General features: G+C 36.7%; 2 protein-coding genes across 3 annotated transcripts; one reads left to right on the top strand and one right to left on the bottom strand.

Moving 5' to 3' along the window:
* Positions 1 to 253: 253 nt before the first annotated feature.
* Positions 254 to 9,326, bottom strand: LOC107559331 (SEC23-interacting protein). Its single transcript, XM_016243109.1, has 18 exons — positions 9,130 to 9,326; positions 7,754 to 8,244; positions 6,491 to 6,698; positions 6,020 to 6,213; positions 5,836 to 5,925; positions 5,628 to 5,748; positions 5,316 to 5,405; positions 4,997 to 5,138; positions 3,893 to 4,101; positions 3,604 to 3,701; positions 2,613 to 2,780; positions 2,419 to 2,514; positions 2,156 to 2,329; positions 1,870 to 2,025; positions 1,587 to 1,689; positions 1,031 to 1,216; positions 768 to 921; positions 254 to 681 (listed from the first exon to the last, which is right to left on the bottom strand). Exons 1-18 carry the CDS (start codon positions 9,260 to 9,262, stop codon positions 600 to 602), a joined length of 2,895 nt encoding a protein of 964 aa, XP_016098595.1. The 5' UTR covers positions 9,263 to 9,326; the 3' UTR covers positions 254 to 599.
* A 572-nt stretch (positions 9,327 to 9,898) lies between these two features.
* Positions 9,899 to 20,667, top strand: LOC107559330 (mini-chromosome maintenance complex-binding protein). 2 transcript variants are annotated; one of them, XM_016243108.1, is made up of 16 exons: positions 9,899 to 10,106; positions 10,286 to 10,371; positions 10,701 to 10,841; positions 10,995 to 11,036; positions 11,722 to 11,811; positions 11,941 to 12,070; positions 12,254 to 12,408; positions 13,614 to 13,711; positions 13,803 to 13,972; positions 15,681 to 15,804; positions 16,075 to 16,192; positions 16,298 to 16,463; positions 17,728 to 17,861; positions 18,384 to 18,548; positions 20,169 to 20,257; positions 20,344 to 20,667. In XM_016243108.1, exons 1-16 carry the CDS (start codon positions 10,049 to 10,051, stop codon positions 20,468 to 20,470), a joined length of 1,893 nt encoding a protein of 630 aa, XP_016098594.1. In that variant the 5' UTR covers positions 9,899 to 10,048; the 3' UTR covers positions 20,471 to 20,667. The 2 variants fall into 2 exon arrangements, with proteins under 2 accessions (XP_016098594.1, XP_016098593.1); XM_016243107.1 differs by having other exon boundaries at positions 9,900 to 10,106; positions 11,719 to 11,811.
* Positions 20,668 to 20,848: the final 181 nt, after the last annotated feature.

The following is a 20,848-nucleotide window of genomic DNA, read 5'->3' as shown; positions in this document are numbered from 1 at the left end:
ATTTTCTAAAATAAATAAAAGGAATACAACTAACCATGGTTAATGATTTTTGTCCCTGAAATAAGCAGTGATGTGGTGCAGCAGTGTGAACCTTGAAATGTAGACCTGCTATTTGAATCCCCAGTATGTCATACATTTTTGTTTTGGAAGCAAATTCTATGTGCCAGTAAATATAAAAATTGTTTAAATATCCCAATATATACAGAAGATAACTGATCTAAAAAGCCAGAGCAACACAATAGCTACTAATAGTTCAGTTTATTATAACTTGTTGGTTGTAGTTTTCAAACCGCATAGTTATTCCTTTACTAACTATAGATAAAGGTTTTGTTAATACCATTTATAATTGCACTCAAACATTCCCAGCTCTATAAGCTATAAAAATGCCATTTTAAACCATTGTGGTATTGAAATCCACTATTTGACTTTAATTTCTTAATTTAAGACACATGGAATAATACAAGTGTATTCATTTTAATATAGACTACAACCATATAAAATAAAATCAAGACAGTCCGAGTTGAAAACAGTTTAAAATATTCTTTTATCTTCAAAGTAATGTGATTTCTGATGGCCGAAGAGTTTTAATGAGCATCACATCAATGCACTGCCTGATCTGGAAGTATGTTCATGGTCTTGTAAATTTCCTTGAGGAGAAGCAGAGCTGTATCTTCAGATTCCCTGAGGAAAGAGACAAAAGATTCTGTTTGTAAAACACAACATGACAATGCAATTACATAATGATATTGTTAAGGAACATCACATACCAGTAACACAGATGACTTTGGAGTGCAAACAGGTATTCATTGAAGCTCTCGATGGGTTTCTCTTGCAGGACGTAGTCAATCCGTTTTCCTCCATTCAGCATGCCCACTTTTACTTGTGTCTCTTCCTTCTGAGGTTCAGGACTCTCATCCTCCTCTGCAAACAAACAGTGAGATTCAGATTTTGATTGAGCTGGAGCTGAAGTGTGCACATTGAAATGATGAAACGGATAAGGGTAAGAGGATATTCACTGTGGTTAACTTACCTTCCCCTTGCTGCTTTTCCTCTTCTGCTTTGATTTGACTGGCGACCATGGCGAGCTGTTCATGCAGTTGAGCAGATGAGGTGTGAGCCCGGGCAAACTCATTCAGAGTCTGCCAAGCACTCTTCAGAGAGCTGATGAAGCCTTGCTTTATGTCCGAGCCCATCCTGGATAAACTCTCTTTTAATTCTGGACACAAGACACACGCACAAAATAAATAAATAATCACACTCCCCCACAAAAAAAACAACAAGAAAATGTATGCATTTCATTATAATTATGACATTGCTTAATATGCTTATTTAAAATGATTGTTGATTGTGTTTTGCTTTATCAACACAAGAAAAAAAAAATTCCTGGACAATTGTGCCTGGATAATTTACTATTTCATTTTTAAAAATATAATTTCTTAAATGATATATTTAAATATGTATTATTATTTAAATAATATATATATTATTTAAATTGCTATTATTAATTAAATTATTTATTTAAAATAAAATATTTCTAGAATAATTTTAAAAATGCATGAAATGCACAGAAATGGTCTATTACATACCAAGATGAAGCCTCTTTCTCCCTTTATGGTGAGGGATCAAAACCGGCTCCAGCTCAATGTCAGGTAAGATCATGGGTTCAATTCTGTATGCAACTGGATCCAGCTGAGTGCACAATAACATTAATGCATTAGATACATAGCTAACAGTGAGAATGTTTAAGTTTAAAATTGTGGTGTTCATCTTTATTCATTTACACTGACACTTTAGTCCTAAACCATTTTTGTTTCCAAAAGATTGGATGCCATTGTAGATAAACAGTAGACAAGCTAAGACACCACTTACTGGATGGTAGATATTGAAGAACCCTTTGCAGGTGGGAAGCTGGTAAGACTCTTCGATTTTCTCCACCCCACGCACTGTCAGAAACATCCCGATTGGAGAACCGAGAGCAAAGAAATTCACCGGTTCAAAGTCCAGAGCATGATATACCACCGACACCTGGAGAGGAACATCCAAGATTGCAGAGCATGTTCACATATCAGATCCACAATCAGGTTCTGACAAGATACCTTCATTCAATCATCTTGATCCATAGAGCAATTTGGGATGGTGTATGTTCGAGCTTTACCTGCCCTGTGCCTATTTCAAAATAGTTGTAATCCACATGGATTGAGGACATGGTCCTTCCTGCTGGCAGTTTGCTGATGGCAGAATCCGGTGTGGGCTCTGTCTGAACGGGAAGTTGGGTCTCTTTTGGTTCCTCTTTTTCTACAGTCTTCTCTTTCACAGCCTTTCGGGCCGCCTGCCATGAAACAAAAGTGTCACATGAAACTGGACAAATAAAAAGTGCAAACACTGCCAGATGCAATTTAAAGACAATTGAAAATATGCCTGTTTTGCAGACTTCTCTTTGACAAAATTGGCAAGTTTTTTACGTGGCCCCAGAGGAATACTCATTTCCTTCAGATCATCTATTGTGCACATCAGCTGCAACATAGAAGGAGAAATAGCCGTGATGAGTTACTGATTCTGTTTAAAAAAACAAAACAATGTTAAAAAAATAATAATAATTTAAATGCTCTCACCAGAGACTCAACATCAATCTTCTCAGTTTCAAAGGTGCGCAGATATTCAGACAACCCCAACTTCTCCAGAACTGATGACAGGTTGCCAATCTCCTCTTCTTCCTCTTTAGACTCTTCCTCAGCAGCCACTACAGTAAGCACTTCATTGGCCTGGATGACGGGACTTACCTACAGCAATTAAACAATATTCAAATAAAGTTTAGAAGTCATCTTAAAGGGGTCCTATTATGCTTTTTCAACTTTAGTTAGTTTGTCATGTTGCTGTTTGAGCATAAAAAAGATCTGCAAAGTTACAAAGCTCAAAGTCCAATTCAAAAGGACATTTTATTTAACAGAAATCACTTTTCAAAAACTACAACGAACGACCCGTTTGGACTACAACGCATATTTTCCGGGATTTGTGATATCACAAATATCGACGAATGGGACGAGAGCTGGTTGAGCTGCACTAGAGAAGGCAACGAGTGTTATCACTATGTCGGAGACGCGCTAGTTTTCACAAGGCAGATGAACTTAGAGTGGTTACAATCATCCGGGTTTAAATCGCGCTCAAATTGATTTGATATTGACGCAATATTTACACTGAAGCTCGCAGGCGGCTATGTTAAGGGGCTTGTCATTTCTCAACCAGGCGCCGAGTGCTGCCAATCACAAAACGCACTGGCCCAGCTAACCAATCACAGCACATTTCGTATTTCAGAAGGCAGGCCTTCATTTGATACAGGAACTATTCGAGCCGTTCATGCCAGACTGAGGAGAGAGGTGTTGTAATAATGTAAAATATGTGAAAAATAATGTGTTTTTCGAACAACCTAGTATGAGAGCCTGATCTAGTACACCCCCAAAACAAAATCAAGACTTTGTAAAAGAGCATAATAGGATCCCTTTAAACACCCACAGATAAAGGCTGTGTGTTCCTGGGATGCCATAAAACAGAACATGTCATATGTTGAGCATTTTATGGTTATCTTCAATCAAAATGTACTGATACCTGTTTCACATTAGGCAGAGCATTTCCATTGGTCACTGGACCTGCTGAAGGTGAGCCGGTCTTCTGATTGGACAGCAGATCAAAAAGTATCAAAGAGCCTACAGGTTAGGGGAAATAACAAATTGAAAGAAAACTGTAAAAAAACAATATCAATTCTAGTGCATGTTGTTTTTTTTACACACTATCATTGTGCCCTAACAGACGTCTAACAGAGCATTACTTTGATTCATGGTCTTAAATGATAAACCTTGAACTAGAGTTAAAGCATGTAAAAGCAAAGGATTCTCACCCAAGCTGTGTCCAGCCACGGACACTCTGCCTTTGAAGTCTGGGTTTCTTTGCATGAACAATGAATGTAAGCGGTTGATCTCAAAAGCCACGGTGTCCATAATGGTCTGGCAGTAGGTTGGGCTGTTGTAGAAGAGAACATCTAAGAGGGTTTCATTAGTGAAGTGACGCAAACGACCTGTGCTGGGCAGAGTAATCTTCTTTATCCTCCTAGATGATTGAAAACATAAAAGACAGAAATATGTTTTGTTAAAAATATATAAAACAAGATGATGTGACTGATAATACAGACAACATGAATTTAGGCAAAACAGTATGAAGATTTCAAGAGCATTTCAAAGCAGCACCAAGAGGAAAGAAAAAACAAAAAAAATTCAGTAACCTCAACAAAACAAGTTTCTTAAGAAAGAGTTCCTCAATTTTCGGACCAACAAATTTTCATTGTTTTTCCACAGAGGGATAAGCAAATTTAATACAGGATAGTGTATTTTATAATTATACTTCCATTCAAAAGTTTGGGGTTTTTTCATGTTTTTTTAAAGAATTCTCTTAAGCCCACCAAGGCATTTATTTGATCAAAAATAGTAAAAAATGTAAAACATTATTACTATTTTTAAATGACTGATTTTTTTATTTAATAAATTATCATTATGGCAAAGCTGAATTTGCATTGAATTTTACTCCAGTCTATATTTACTCCATTTATTCCAGTCAGTATCACATGATCCTTCAGAACTCATTCTAATATGCCGATTTGCTGCACAAGAAACATCTTATTTCACTGTTGAAAATGGTTGTGGTGCTTAATATTTTTGGGGAAATTGTGATATATTTTTTCAAGATTCTTTAATGAATAGAAAGAACAAAAGAAATCTTCCATAACATTATAAATACCTTTACTATCAATTTATCAAAGGATCTTTACTGAATATTACTTTGAATATAAATATAATATATGTTTAGTTCTATTTAAATTACACATTGGTGGCTGAAGGTTCAGTACAAAAGAAACAGCAAAAGCAAAAATGGAAACACTAGTTTTAGGCCTCATATACAGAATTCAAATAAGACTCCTCTTGAATGTGGCTGAATGTCGTGTCTCTACCGGTCAACCCCTGTAGCATCACCGTGCAGAGCCGTGTGCCAGTGCACAGGCAAAAACTCCACACGACTAATCAGATGATCATCACGCGCCTTCGTGAAATGACTCTGCAACAACTTCAGGGACACACTGCGGAAGTCATCCACTGTGAACACAAACACAGAGTTTGACTGAAGCGCAATATATATTGTCTAAGAATTCACATAGAAACAGTAGGATTTGTTTCTACTAAAACAACTGGCCTAAATTGTGACTTTATAACTGACTTTGAACTGAAAAGACAATTGAGTATTCATCTGGAGTCTAAATTGGTGTAACATACCACACTCCACCATGCTCCTAAACCTCAGGTCACAGACGGGGCCTATGCCATGCACCATAAACACCACATGATCCACCTGAGGCATCTCACCTAGACAAGAAAACACAACATTCCTCTATGATTCTGGCATGTTATGCACTCTCCTTTAAATAATACCTAATCATTTTGACGTTGTGGACTGTTTGACAGTTTGCGTTTTGAAACATTTTGAAATCTGGGGGACTTCAAAGTGAGAAACAGCAGAACAAATCGCTCAGTTTGCCAGGATAAAGTCAAAAAACAAGAACTCCGAGGTCAAAAAGATGCATTTACCATCAGGAACTTCATCATGATCATCGTCCACACCTCTCTTGACAATCCGAGGTCGGGTCTGACCGTCCTGTGTCGTGCCCCACTCATCAGGCATGGCAGATGGCTGAAACTGCACAATCACCTGAGGAGGAACCAATCAGATTTATGCTACAGAAACACTGTTTACTATTTAGAGTCTTTTCTTGCTAAAAGCATTTCATCATTTTACCTTTGGATTGTGCATTACGATGGTCTCACCAGAAGGGAATTCCAGTCGGCGGTGCCACTGATTAGTGGTAACAGCCTTCTTATATTCTGCCTGTTTAACATACATAACATTGAGCAGTTAAAATGGCATCCTGATAGTCAGTATTGTGAATACTGATGAGAAAAATATATAGAGGAGCACAAACCTCCAGCTTCTCACTGAATTCTTCTGAATAGGGGATGAAGCGACTGTCTGTGTCTCCTTTGTAGAACCAGGTACAGCGGCGGACCTCAGTGGGCTCTTCCTCCCAGTACACGGCAGTCCGTGAGCGGTCATACAGCTGCACGTCATAGCGTCCTCCGTCCGTACACACAATCACATTTTCTGGATCTGGCTGAACTGAAGCAACAGACTTCAGTTGTGAAAAAGACTAAGAGTGGCCACATGCTCTTGGCATACATGGAAAAACACAATCCAGTTAATCTCAAACAAATTCAATTACAGTGACAGAGGCAGTTCCATTTAGCCTAACATTACTCAACTTAAGATATCGTAAAAGTAAACAGCTGGCTTCATACATCAAAAGCCAGAAAGCTAATACCAAAATATTGGAAGAGCCTTGTACAATTATTCCTGCTAATGTAAGTGGGTTTGATGAAAACACTTCCTGTCTTACCAGAGTTGAACGTTTCTTCCAAGCAAATGGAATCCAGAATACTAAAGGGAAGCCAGACCATCTTTGACTCCACTTGTTTGCAGTAGAACCAGTGAGGTTGAACAGGTTCATAAACATTGTAAGCATATGGCACCATTGAGTTGGAAGGGACTAATGGTCCAGTCATGTTGGCCGTTGTAGGGGGTGGTGGAATCTGTGTTGGGGGAGGCTGAAAAATAGCAAAATCACTATATGGACAAAGTACAAGTCCTTTTTAAAACTGTTACAAAGTATGCCAGTTTTCCTAAACATGCTTATAAAGACACTAAAAAGACATCGCTTGAACTGGCATTTTTTATTATATATATATTTATATAGGGTTGCACTAATATTACAATTATAATTTATATAAATCTGATCTGATTATTTTGTTACAGCTGACAAAATTCTATTCTGTCTAAAAAAATAAAATATTCCAAACTAAAAATGTATAAATAAATATTACTAATAACTCAACTAAAAAAAAACCTACATTTTAAATGTTCAATAATAAATGAATTTAGCTATCACAACATTGTATTGTACCACTGTTATTAACTAAAACTATAAAATAATGTTTTCGGTAATTGAAATAAAGCTGTATATATATATAACTAAAAATGTATAAATAAATATTACTAATAACTCAACTAAAAAAAAAAACTACATTTTAAATGTTCAATAATAAATGAATTTAGCTATCACAACATTGTATTGTACCACTGTTATTAACTAAAACTATAAAATAATGTTTTCGGTAATTGAAATAAAGCTATATATATATATATATATATTATATATATATATATAAAGAGATAAAATAAAAAACCAAAGCTAAAAAAATGTCCAAAAGAACAACAAAATTACTAAAACAAACTACGATGAAAACTTAAAATATAAGAACCTAATTTAAAATATTAATGAATACTATAAAATACTAAAATAACACTGTATTGATAGCAAAGCATGAAATTAGCAGGAACAATTAAAAATCCAGTACTATCCAATATAAATAAATTATAAAATGATACAAAAAATAAAAAAGTCTAATCATTTAAATGTACAGATATCCGATATGGTAGAATATATAATGCATCCTCAAGATTGTATCTGAAGTCAGTCTCCATAGACTGTGGCAGCAGACGATATTTCAAATATGACAGAGCCAGTAAAATCCCTCTAGTTTGCACCTATAAATTTAAGCGCATAGTGATTAAAAGACAAATATGACATTACATGACCAACCTTGGTGAACGCTGTGTGTGGAGTCTGGAACGAGGGAGCAGGTGTGGCCTGAGAATAGGGGTTTAGATGCTGGGGTGTTTGGCTGGGGGGCTGATGCTGTAATTCAGGAGCCATGAGGTACGGATTAGCTTTGCTACTGACAGCCGTGTGACGGTATGGATTATAGGACTGCTGGGAGCTCTGGGTAGGAGGAGGCGGAGTCGGTGCATTAGGTGGATGAGTGTATGTACCCACAGGGATTTGATTAATAACACTGCCATACTGCTGAACGGGGTTCATGTGAGATATTGGTGGGTTTAGAGGCAGGCTAGCTGCAATGGATGCAGGCGATGGGCTGGAGGCTGGAGGCGGGCATGGCTGCTGCCCTATAGATGCAAACGGGTCGCTGCTGTTAGTGGTGTTGGAAAAATAACTGAACGGGGAGGCTTGAGGAGCTGCTGATGATGTCTGACCAAGAAAACTGTCTTCTTCTCCAACTTCACTGACATCATCTTCACAGAGGATGACAAAGAAATGCAAAGAAAATTAGTTTGAAATATAGTCAGGCGTTTGTGATGTTTTTAAAGTCATCACAAGTGAAATATGAAAAGCTTCAAGATAAGAATGACATTGATATTTTTTGATTGTATAAAGTTTTTATAACGAGGAAGCTTTTTTTTGTTATGGCGATATGGTATGAACCTCCTCCTTTTGTCAGGAAATAGCAGTAATGGTTCTTTAAAAGATACATTTGATATTTCTGTGTTTTTACAATATTCTATGTAATTTAAATTAAGTTACGGTTTGATTAAATTAAGTTTTGGTTTAGATCCTACCTGTCCGATCGCATTGCAAAGATATTATTTAAACTGAGCTGGATGTTGACATCACTGAATTCAATGATGAACTGTCTTTAACTGAAAAATGAGTGTTTACTATTGTCATTTTGCATTATTGACACTATTTTCCTAATTAATGCTGCTCAGTTGCTTGGTCACAATCTGTATTGTTAAAAGCGCTATATAAATAAAGGTGACTTGACTTGACTTGATGACAGGTGGTTTTGGGGTTAGCGAGTGACAATGTAATCTCATAACTTTGATAATTTGACACTGCTACCTTTTAGGACATACTTTGCCACGTATATAAATGTATATTTAAAAAGTCAACTGTTCTACTTCACTAATCAAGCTAATAAAATCAATACAAAATTCTTAAAATATTTGACCAAAGTAAAAATGCAGGTTTATTTTTCCTGGATATCAGAGTCAAATAATCTAACAGAAAGCATGAGCTAATTATCATAAAGAGCAAAGACCTCTGAGCTGAAAACAGAGGAAAGCTAACATCACTAGCCACTAAAGCAGCTCATTTGAAGACTTTCTTTCTAAGCTCACCTCCGGATAAAACCGCCGGGCCGGTGGCCTGACTCACAGGTATGAACGGCAGGCTGAAGTTGAACTCCGGCTCCGCTGAAAACAGCAGATTTGCGCTGCTGCTGGGGATGTTATTGGCTTTCCTATCAGCCATTTTCAATCAAATATTACACGTAGCTTGTCCTCCACTCGGAACAGGCAGCACTTCCTGGTTCGTCACGGTAGAGAGATAAAGGGGCTCTCAGGGTTTTCACAGATTTTCACTTCATTGATCGTCTGAAAGGCTCTTACGGTCAACTGCTCTGACGTCTGCTACATGATATACAGGTTTGCGTGACGTTGACGTACCAAGGCACCAGTAATCAACGACACACAACATCGATAGTGCGATTTCTTTCGTTTTTCAGTTGTGATGCTAGAAAATAAAAGCACTTTCACTTTCAAGCACTAATCAATTTGAACTTCAAATATGTACAAACATGTACTTCTTACACGAATAGTTCAATAAATGTCAAATGTAAAAAAAAAACCTCTTTAGATCAATAATTTTGATACTTGAACACACATAATTTACTATGAATATAATATTACTAACGTATTACAATTTCGTATAACTTAATAATAATAATAATAATGATACATTTATTTATAAATTCATATAGAAATGTATATATATATTGTTTGTAGAAGATGTTTTTTTTTTACTATTTACTACATTGTTTGTTAGAGCCATTGTACATTTCGGTGAACTAGTACCGTCTAGACTTCTCAGGACGGCACAGCGAAGAACGAACATGCGCCGTGGTCACATGCTAGTTTTTATGACGCAATTTTCCCGCCACGGTGCATTGTGCGCTGCTGAACTCTGAAACGTGCTTGTTATAGTACGAGTCAAAGGAGTAGTCGTTTTACATTTTGTGTGTTTCAAAATCCCGCAGCGATGCCTACGGTTCATGACTGGATCAATAGCCCACTGGGTATTGTTGATGGGCTGTTTGGTAAGACGCAGCAGTCAAAAGATACTTTTTGATACTAATGCATGTAGTTCAAGAGAGGAGCATGTGATCGTCATGATTTACTACGCTTTGTAAATCAGTTTCCGTGTAGTAGCCTGCATTACACTGTGAATAACCGTGTATGAATTACTTTTCTAAAAGGTGTCTTTGTGGTCCTACAGCGCAGAGTATCTCCTGTCCAGACTGGGAGAAGAAAGTTGTGGAGTATTTCAAAGAGAAACTGAAACTAAACGACACTCATTCATGGGTAACGTTAGCTGTTCAAATCTTATTTCCTCTGACATTTTAAGTATTAAGATGTCACATGAATGGCTTTATGCGGTATTCTTGCAGAAATAAATGAAACTGTGCTTATGTTTAGGATAGTGGATATGAGGAGTGCTTTGTTTTGACAGATGACATCAATATCATGCAATAAACCGGTTCTTTTGCCATAAAAACTGGCTTGGGCGTTATCTAGCATGTTATTTTTTACAGCTGTGCGCAGTTAAACATGGGGCTGTGGTGATTGTCTTAATTATTAACCAGAAAAATAATGGTTTTAGTGAGAGGTCATTCTTTTTCTGGTTTTTCCAGGTTCCATCTCTGAATGATGTTCCCCTGCACTACCTGAAGCCTAATAGCCTCGTGAAATTTCGGTGCATGGTCCAGGATATGTTTGATCCAGAATTTTTCATGGGTGTTTATGAGATGAATGATCCCACATCAAACTCTAAAGTAAGTATTTCTAAACCTGTGTAATAGAAACGCATTTGCCTAGGTATTTTTGATTGGTTTTTGTTTTTAACAAAAGCAGCTGGTTTTCCACCTTTGGGTGTTTTGAGATAAAAATTCTGGTTGAATAATTTCTAAACTTGTCCTTACTCACAGCAGGTTAAATGTGGAAAATACAAAGATATCACAGAGGGTGGGGTGAGTACATATTTGGCTTGTTATCATGTAAACATACACCAGTGTATTTAAATGCTAGGTCTGGAGAAGTTGTATCATATTTATTTCAGATCAAACTTTTATAGGTGTGTTAAAAGCATGTTTCTATTAAGTTCAAAACCGGGGTACACTTTTGATGTATGTCGGGGTCATATTGACCCTTATTTGATTAAATGCAATTAACTAAACATCACAATATGAAAACAAACTACAAGCAACAGGTAAAACGGCAAACATCTAACATTAATACTTTTCACACATTATAAAAAAACTAAACATGAGATTTTTAAAACGGTAACAAATATTTTTTAAACATTTATTTGTTTATAAAATGTGAATATATTATAAACACTATTACTTAAAGTTTCTTCGAAAAGAAACATCTGCCAAATGCATAAATGTAAATACTCTCAAAGGGTAGCTGAGAAATTAGCAAAAAAAAAAGTTTTTATGTCGGGTCTGTGCAGCTGTCTTTAACGTTGACCCACAATATCATAATTGTAATAGAAATTTTGTACCAACATTTGCAGGCATTTTCATAACCCCAAATGAGAAAGTCACAGAATGTCAAGAAGAACATCATAGGTTAACTTGTATTCAAAAATGTAATGACCTGCAGCATAATATAAGGGTTAAATAGACAAACAACTGAACTTTATATCAGCAGGTGGACTTCAACTCAAGAAACACAGTTACTTCAGAGAGACAGACCTTTTATTGTGTCCCCATCCCAGGAGAATCTCAATGGGTTAAGGAAATATCCTTCACATAGACCCAGAAATGGTCTTGTTTCCACTTCAAATAAGTTTACACAGCATGTGATTGCTGGTTTCCCTTTTTCTTATTGACCAATATGAAAGTTAAGCTATCTTTAACGGCTCAGAACAGCTTCGCAGGAACCAGTCAGGCACGAGTGGTGCCCTCCACTTCCTATGTCCCAAACAGGCATAAGCGCAGCTATGAAGAGGACGATGAGATGGACACACAGCCCCAACAGATGAAAGATGGTAGTCACGGTAAGAAGGAAAAATAAAGTTCATCAGTCTGAAGACTGCAGTTCCAGTGAGTGTGTAGACATTTTTTTCCATCCATCATTTGTTCAAGATTAGATTAGTTTAGATTCTTAGATTTGTTCAAGATTTGTTCTTTTATCTGTCATATGTTCAAGATTCAAATTGATTTACATTTGTCTCGAACAGGAGCTCAGAGCTCTGCAGAGTCTCATGGCAACATTGAGCCGAAGCGTCAGGAGACAGAAGCTCCCAGCCATGACTCGTCTCCATCACACTGCACATCCAGTCTGGACCTCAACTTCCCTTTGCCTGGAGAAAAGGGCCCAGCCTGTCTTGTTAAGGTTTAACTGTTCTTTCATCTTAAATAGGGATGCACCGATATGAAAATTTTGGCCGATACCGATAACCGATTATTCTTTATTTTTGAAAGCCGATAACCGATATGTTGGCCGATAAATCTATATCCAAATTGTTATATACTTTTTGAGAGCCTGATTACAAAAAAGGTCTCATCATTAAAAGCCACATCCCAAACACTTCAACATAAGCAGCCTAGTTTGAACGGTGTACGTTTTAAAAATATTTTTACTCTCCCACTGCAAACGAACAGCGCGCATCTGAAGTGTCTCTGAAGGAAATAATGCATTATTTATCGGCTTTAAGATATCGGCCAAATTTTCTTATCAGGCCGATACCGATAACAGAAAAAATGAGCCGATATGGGCCGATACCGATATGGTGGCCGATATATCGTGCATCCCTAATCTTAAACCATCATCTTGACACACTCTCAATTAAATTGTTTTTTTTCATAGATTGTCATTTTTAATGCACACTTTTTAGACTAACACTATAATCAAGTTGTCTTGAGCAGGCACATGTTAACGTTTTAATTTCTTTGCAATAATATGATGGTTCGCTTCACTGAATTGTTCCCCACCTACACAGAAGATGAAAGATGGTAGTCACGGTAAGAAGGAAAAATAAAGTTCATCAGTCTGAAGACTGCAGTTCCAGTGAGTGTGTAGACATTTTTTTCCATCCATCATTTGTTCAAGATTAGATTAGTTTAGATTCTTAGATTTGTTCAAGATTTGTTCTTTTATCTGTCATATGTTCAAGATTCAAATTGATTTACATTTGTCTCGAACAGGAGCTCAGAGCTCTGCAGAGTCTCATGGCAACATTGAGCCGAAGCGTCAGGAGACAGAAGCTCCCAGCCATGACTCGTCTCCATCACACTGCACATCCAGTCTGGACCTCAACTTCCCTTTGCCTGGAGAAAAGGGCCCAGCCTGTCTTGTTAAGGTTTAACTGTTCTTTCATCTTAAACCATCATCTTGACACACTCTCAATTAAATTGTTTTTTTTCATAGATTGTCATTTTTAATGCACACTTTTTAGACTAACACTATAATCAAGTTGTCTTGAGCAGGCACATGTTAACGTTTTAATTTCTTTGCAATAATATGATGGTTCGCTCCACTGAATTGTTCCCCACCTACACAGACAGCCATGTAACTCGGCCATCCTCTGTAATTGGCAGGTATATGAGGATTGGGACAGTTTCAAACTGAATGACATGTTGGAAGTATTTGGCATCCTTTCTGTGGACCCTGCCTTGAGCGTGATTGCAGATGAGAGGTAATCTGAGCATCATTTTTGGATGGTTGTAATTGCTATAAGGGCTTTTGTATAGTTAAACTGTAATATATTGTTTGTTTCATGTCTTCAGAGAGGCGTCTTCGCTGCTGGACCCCACAGAAGGCATGGAGACTGTGGAGGAGCAAAAAGTTCACAGCCCACCAGCATCCCTCGTACCACGACTGCATATGCTGTATGCCCAGCCTCTAGTGCACAATAACCCTCTACTGCCCTCTAGTGTCTCGGAGAATAACGGCAACTGTAAGAAATTACTCTTAAAGGAACACTCCACTATTTTTGAAAATAGGCAAATTTTCCAACTCCCCTAGAGTTAAACAGTTGAGTTTTACCATTTTCAAATCCATTCAGCCGATCTCCGGGTCTGGTGGTAGCACTTTTAGCTGTAGCTTAGCATAGATCATTGAATCTGATTAGACCGTTAGCATCTCACTCAAAAATGACCAAAGAGTTTCTATATTTTTCCTATTTAAAACTTGACTCTTCTGTAGTTACATCGTGTACTAAGACCGACAGAAAATGAAAATAGTCCTTCAATAGATAATAGATAACTTCCAACGGAAGGCAAGCAAAGTTCCTTTTCTGTAGTTACATCGTGTACTAAGACCGACAGAAAATGAAAATAGTCCCCAGTTAGATAACTTCCAACGGAAGGCAAGCAAAGTTCCTTTTATTATTACGCCAAAATGAGAGTATAGTTCCTAGCCATTTCGGCCTAGAAAATAGCAACTTTTCATTTTCCGTCGGTCTTAGTACACAATGTAACTACAGAAGAGTCAAGTTTTAAATAGGAAAAATATAGAAACTCTTTGGTCATTTTTGAGCGAGATGCTAACGGTCTAATCAGATTCAATGATCTATACTAACCTGCAGCTAAAAGTGCTACCTCCAGACCCGAAGATCGGCTGAATGGATTCAAAAACGGTAAAACTTGGAAAATGTTGGAGTTGGAAAATGAGCCTATTTTCAAAAATAGTGGAGTGTTCCTTTAAGGATCTGTGATAAGGATCTTTTTATTTGAATTTTTATTATATATTCAGTTTTCATTTTAAGTTTTAGTGATTTTATGTTAATTTGTCATTTATATATTTGGTAACGCTTTACTTAAAGCCTTTATGAATAATGCATGATAAAAGTAGTTGCATTAATTATGCATTAAATTATGCATTAATTATGCCTTGTAATGCACCTTATAATGCATTGTACAATCTCATGAATAATTGTAACAACAGTTAATACATTATAACACTTATCAAGTCATTGTTACACTGCATTTTAAATTCGGTTATACTTATTTATGACAAGATATGTATTACAACACACATTATGAATAATTATAATGCATTATAACCTTTAATAACCCTTTATAAGGCATTATACATAAAGGCTTTAAGTGTTACCATATATTTTTTTCAAATTTTAATTTAGCTTTAGTTTATATACTTGTTAAATACTAGTTTTTAATTAATTTAGTTATTTCAACTGTAGTAATTTTATTACTTTATTACTTTATCAACTTAGTTGCCAAGGCAACATTTAAAATTTTCATTTGTCTTTTTTTTTATTCTTTTTTTTTTCATTTGTTTGTATAATTTTATTTCAGCTTTGTTTCAGTAAATGAGAATTATTTGTAATAGTTTTAGTTAACATTAACAACACCTGCCACTGTCCAATTATGTCATTATTATTAATCAAAAATATTGTCATGAAGATTAAAATAAGAAAATCTTAGTTCTTAATTGTTGACTATTTATTTGTACAAGTAGTAAGTACTAATACATTTCTTATGAAATATTAAAAAGAACATTTAAAAAAATAGTTTTGTTTTTTAAGCTTTGGTATCAGAGTTATTTAGAATCAAACTGGCAGCAAACTATTGAACTTTTGTATCATGTCAGCCCTACTGTTCAAACAGTTGCTGATGTTGTATGTCTGTGAATGCTGTCTTCAGATTTAAGCAGTGTTCTTGGGGAACTGGCTTCAATCAGAGCAGAGCTGCTCACCTACCTCACACATGTCCTGTTGGGGGATTCACTCGCTGCAGAGTACCTCATACTTCATCTCATCTCCAATGTGTACGTCTCTCATTTTCTCATTGAGTGGCTTTGTTGAATGTCTGAAGAACGACTACGGTTGATACCTTTTCATAACATGCGTCCCTATTTAAGTTATAGCACAAATTCAAGTATCAATATTGCTTTTGTGGCATTGTGTGGGAAGTCCTATGTCACCTATTTGCCACATGTTTTGAGATAATTTTCCACTTCAAAGAGAGTGACGTTTCATACACAAACATAGTCCTTCAGACTACACATCATAAGGTTTGCACTGTGTTTTTATTGTAGATACAGCAGACAGGATGTTCTTCCTTTGGGAAAATTTACCTTGAATCTCAGTGGCTGTCCTCACAGCTCTCCATTCACTGAGCATCTCTACAAGGTCATCCAACAGCTTGTGCCATCTGTAAGTCATCTAGATTGAGCTTTTATAAATCTTCAAGTTGTATTACTTCAATAGTAATAGTTGCCATTACTTCTACTTTGAAACTTAATGCCCCTTTCTTGCTAGTCATACCGGCTATGCATGAGCCTGCATAACATGAACAACCAGAGGATGGTGCCCCGGAAAGATTACACGGCTAACCGCCTGCTGAGTGGGACTCTTCAGCTGGCCAATAACACGTCATTGTTTCTGGATGAGACACAGCTGGAGCAGGGCCAACTGGATGCCACAGGTGAGAGCACTGATTATCGCTGGGAAAAGTACCTTGCTGACTAGATGTACAGTAGGAGTCCAAAAGTCTGACACCACTTTGGCTACATTTACATGCAAACTAATAAGCTTTTTTAATCATAATCATGTCGGAGTCAGTCTGAAACGTCTTGATCTAAACACCTTTATCCATTTGAGTTCAATCCGAATGAAATTTAGATTTTGTTGAAAGGGGTGCTGTAGATCTTAATACACATTTAAATAAATGTGTGAATTAGATTGCAAAGTTTAGAGGAACTTTCAGAAACAGAATGTTCAGAATCTGAAATCAGATTTGGTTCATTTGGATTGATAAAAATAAGTGCATGTACAAATCTGTGAATGTGGTAATAAACTGTTATAAACATTCATGTAAAATTAATGTGAAATGTTCTGCACTATTTCTAGGTAAACCCAAAGGAAATATGTGACATTGATCATGCGACACTTTGTACATAGAGGTTCTTGCTTCCATTGAAGCTCTAGATGAGCTATGGATCATTCTCATATCATGCTGGAGAACATGATCCACAGGTTTTAGAATTTTCACAAACCTGTGGAGTTCATCTAGCTTGTCATTGGCAAAAGAGAGACCTTCTGAAATTCATGTTCATATTTCAGTTCGACTTTTAACTCTGATTGTTAAGTGAATTGCTGATTAAATCATTTGTAATGTAAAAGGTTTGTACTCCGTGTTCATTTTGAGAAATGGTGATCTCTCACTTTTGGACTCTACCATTTGAGCAGTAAGTCTAGTGTTTGTCAGGAAGTGGCTGCTTGTGGTTTTGACATTTATGTATTATTAGCAATCTTTTTTTTTTTTAAAGTGCTTCTGAAGTGGCATTTAGGTGTCTCTGCACAGACTGTTTCATGCTGCTCAGAAGTGGCATAAATGCATTTACACAGCAGTTACAATTGTGTATTTTGATACTTTGATATTGCGATGAGGTGGGTCAGAGCAGGCTTAATTTAATCTGGCTTTTATGCAGCATTGTGAATTTTGAGCAGGCATAGAGCAGTCCTAACTAAACTCAACTTTACAATTAAGACATTCTGTTCATATCAGTACATTTATCTAATCTCTGGCAGAGATAGTTGTGTGCCTAAAGGAAGAGTAAACATCCTTTTCTGCAGCATCATGCATTTCCTTTCAGACTGTATTGCTCTGTGTTGTTCAATCGTTGTATTTATCTTACAAGTTGTTCATAGAGACACAACGCCTTGTGTACTGTCTGTCCTGGGTGTAGGTGTGCGAAATATCACCGCGCTGGGGAACCTGATCTCTTGGCAGAAGGTTGATTACGACTTCAACTACCACCAGATGGAATTCTCCTGCAATATTAACGTACTTATCACATCCGAGGGCCGATCGCTCCTCCCGGTAAGAACATCAGGCCTGAGTCTCTTCAGTGTTTTATTATTAAAATATTACCCACATGTATTTGGCCGAATTAGAAAGACCGGCATCTTAATTTCCAACAGGTGAAAATGACTTGGGTTGAATGCCTCTCCCATGGGAGTTGTTTCCATCGGCAGTTTTAAAGACAGCCTAATATTTCCATTACAGTCCACAGGGTTGTCGTCAGCTCCCTGGCTGGGCTCTAATCGTGGCTTTGCCGTGATGCTAACAGCCTGTGGAATGTGCTGTGCTATTCCTGTATGTCAGCTCTCTAGTTGCCATGGCGGCAACTCTACACAAGGACATTAGAGGGAGAGGCCAGGACAGGCCACTTATTTAATGGCACAAAACTCAGATTCACCGTTTTTTACAAAGTTTAAAAAGGCACTGAAGGTTTATTAGAAGTAGTTTCATGATTCCTTAATGGCTTCTGACAAATGGGCACATTATAAAGTGCAACTTTTAAATGAGTCCTTGCAAAGATTTTCTTCTTTGCTTTCTCAGTCTGACTGTCAGGTTCACCTGCGGCCCACCCTGAACCCACCTAACCTGGAGGAGTACCTGAGCGCTGTGCAGGTGGCGCAGGTTCCATCTCAGCTCAACAAGTATCGCATCTATCTGAGTGTGGCACGTGCTGTGAACTACACCATTTCAGATGAGATCACAAAGGTCAGGATTTTGTCAAGTCATCTTTATTTTTATAGTGCTTTGTACAGTACAGATCGTTTCAAAGTAGCTTCACAGTAATAAGAAAATAAGTTGTAATGTTGCAAAGCTCTTCAGCTGTGAAATGAATACAATTTAATCTATAAAGCAGCTCTACACAAGATTCAGCTTAAGTCAATTCAGTGTTGATTCAGTTTAGTTCAGTAATAGTGCAAAGTTAATCAAATTATGAAACAAGACTAATACAGAAGATGCAGATCAACAGTTCAGTGTTGATTCAGTTCAGTGTTGCAGACTTCATAAATTATGAAATTAACTCAATAGGCCTGGGCGATAAAACGGTATCGATATTTATCGGCGGTACACCTTCTTCGATAATGATATAAAAAATGTTCGATATAGGCACGTGCTACGAGTGACGCAGACAGCACACACAAACACGAACATGAGTGCTGTGCCTGCCTGTGATGAGGAGATTGTGAATAAAAAAAATGAATATTAGTCAAATTTAAAATAAACATTTGCATTTGAATGCAAAAATAGTATAATCGAATGTTAGGTGTGCGTCAGGGAGCGTCTTCAGTGGAGCACGAGATGCAGTGATGATGATGTAAGTGATGTTGTAGTTTAATGTTTTAAACTCGTTCTAGTCCACGAGACGTGCAGTCGCTGCGTTATTCATTCAAAATATTTGAGAAATATAGAAGCTCAATGCAGAGAAGATCTTTAGGTTAAAACCAAAGCAAGCCATTCACACAGAACGCATATTCAACACGTTTTCTAGACGGACAAGACTGCTGCACTCACGTCACACAAGAGATGTATAGAAAGCCATGCAAAGTTAAAACTTTTAGAAAACACGTCACAAATTTGTGGAGGTTTATTCCTTTTCACTGCGTCTCATGTTTTTAAAGGCAATCTGTGTGATGGGTGATTCGGCTCTTTGTATTTAGCAATGCATAAATACGCGACGCTGTTTTGTTCATAATTGTTTATGCAACTTACGAAATTATATTTGATTTATATGAGTTCATTTAGATATAATGCACATTTTTTTATAGACCGTTATTTCCTTGCGTTGACAATTTAATGTTTAACCTATTTAATCTGCATATAAAACATTAGAAATTAGATATTTGTTTAATTTTTATTTTGTGTTTGACTGTTAAAACAAAAAAATATTTGTTGTTTGTCTCAAATTGAGTTAATTTAAAAAGTGGTTAAATGTAAAAAAAAAAAAATTCTATTACTGTTTTAAAAAATGTTTGGTTAAAATCTTTAAAGTTTGTTTAAAAAAGAATGTCAATAATTATCCATACCGAACGATATGAAACATTGTATCGTTGATACATTTTTTTAGCTATATCGCCCAGCCCTAGAACTCAATTCAGTTATAATGCAGCTCTACAGAAGACAATTGTCATTATCCAGCACAATTTCGTTCCAATTTAGTCGGTGCAGTCAGACTGATAATATTGCTGAATATTAAGTTTCTTTTAAACCCCAAACCAAAGGTGACAGTGGCAAGGAACCAAAACTCATGTGGAGAAAAAAAAATGTCAATATGATTCTGTTCATCATGATGAAATGTTTTGTCTCGTGCTTGGCGCTCTTGAACTGTAGGCAGTAGAAGAGGACTTTGTAGAGATGCGAAAAGATGACCCTCAGAGTATGTCTGCGGAAGACCTCCATAGGCTGCTGGATGTTGCGAGGTGAGTTCTGAATTGTGCTTTCACAGCTAATCTAGTTAGGTTATCCATTATAAGCCAATTAAATACTAAATTGGGTTCTGTTTTAGGCTGCTCTCATTAAGTCACGGGCAGAACACACTGTCTAGAGATGGCTGGATGAAAGCCAAGCAGCTAGAGGCTTTGAGAATAAGTCGAACACCGCAGCAGAAATGTGTGAATGGAAATGAGCCTTAAAATATATTACTATTTACATATACTTCAACAGTTTCATACTTTGTATTTTGGATTAAAATGTAATGTTTTCATATGACTTCTTGTACAGTTCAGTTTTTTTTTTTTTTTACTTCATTTTAAATATGGGAAACCTTAGACACTGGTGAAGATTATTTTCAATGTTTGCGTTGTTCAATTTTGTTTTTGATACTTTGTATATTTACCGGATTGAAGGGGGTGGTTTATTCCTTTTCTAATATGATTGAGAGTACATGTAAACACTCGATCAGATTAAACCATGAACTGAAAGGACTGCGCATGTACAATGATAAAAAAATCAAATTCCGATTTGAAGCTTGTGACATTAAACGCGCACATCAACCCGATCACTTTATTTCG

This window comes from Sinocyclocheilus grahami, unplaced genomic scaffold (genome assembly GCF_001515645.1).
Source record: "Sinocyclocheilus grahami isolate Dianchi unplaced genomic scaffold, SAMN03320097.WGS_v1.1 scaffold681.1, whole genome shotgun sequence".
NCBI classification, from domain to species: domain Eukaryota; kingdom Metazoa; phylum Chordata; class Actinopteri; order Cypriniformes; family Cyprinidae; genus Sinocyclocheilus; species Sinocyclocheilus grahami.
The sequence above is the reverse complement of the archived record's forward strand: the minus strand, read 5'-3'. Positions and strand labels throughout refer to the sequence as shown.

What these genes read in the sequence shown, in the direction of transcription:
- LOC107559331 (XM_016243109.1), bottom strand. Translation starts at nt 9,262, where the DNA reads ATGGCTGATAGGAAAGCCAATAACATCCCCAGCAGCAGCGCAAATCTG. An exon ending in CACACACAGCGTTCACCAAG is followed by an intron (nt 6,699 to 7,753) that starts GTTGGTCATGTA and finishes GCTATTTTTCAG; the next exon opens with CCTCCCCCAACACAGATTCC. An exon ending in AGATTGATGTTGAGTCTCTG is followed by an intron (nt 2,515 to 2,612) that starts GTGAGAGCATTT and finishes TCTATGTTGCAG; the next exon opens with CTGATGTGCACAATAGATGA.
- LOC107559330 (XM_016243107.1), top strand. Translation starts at nt 10,049, where the DNA reads ATGCCTACGGTTCATGACTGGATCAATAGCCCACTGGGTATTGTTGAT. An exon ending in AGCGTGATTGCAGATGAGAG is followed by an intron (nt 13,712 to 13,802) that starts GTAATCTGAGCA and finishes TCATGTCTTCAG; the next exon opens with AGAGGCGTCTTCGCTGCTGG. An exon ending in TCCAACAGCTTGTGCCATCT is followed by an intron (nt 16,193 to 16,297) that starts GTAAGTCATCTA and finishes CTTTCTTGCTAG; the next exon opens with TCATACCGGCTATGCATGAG.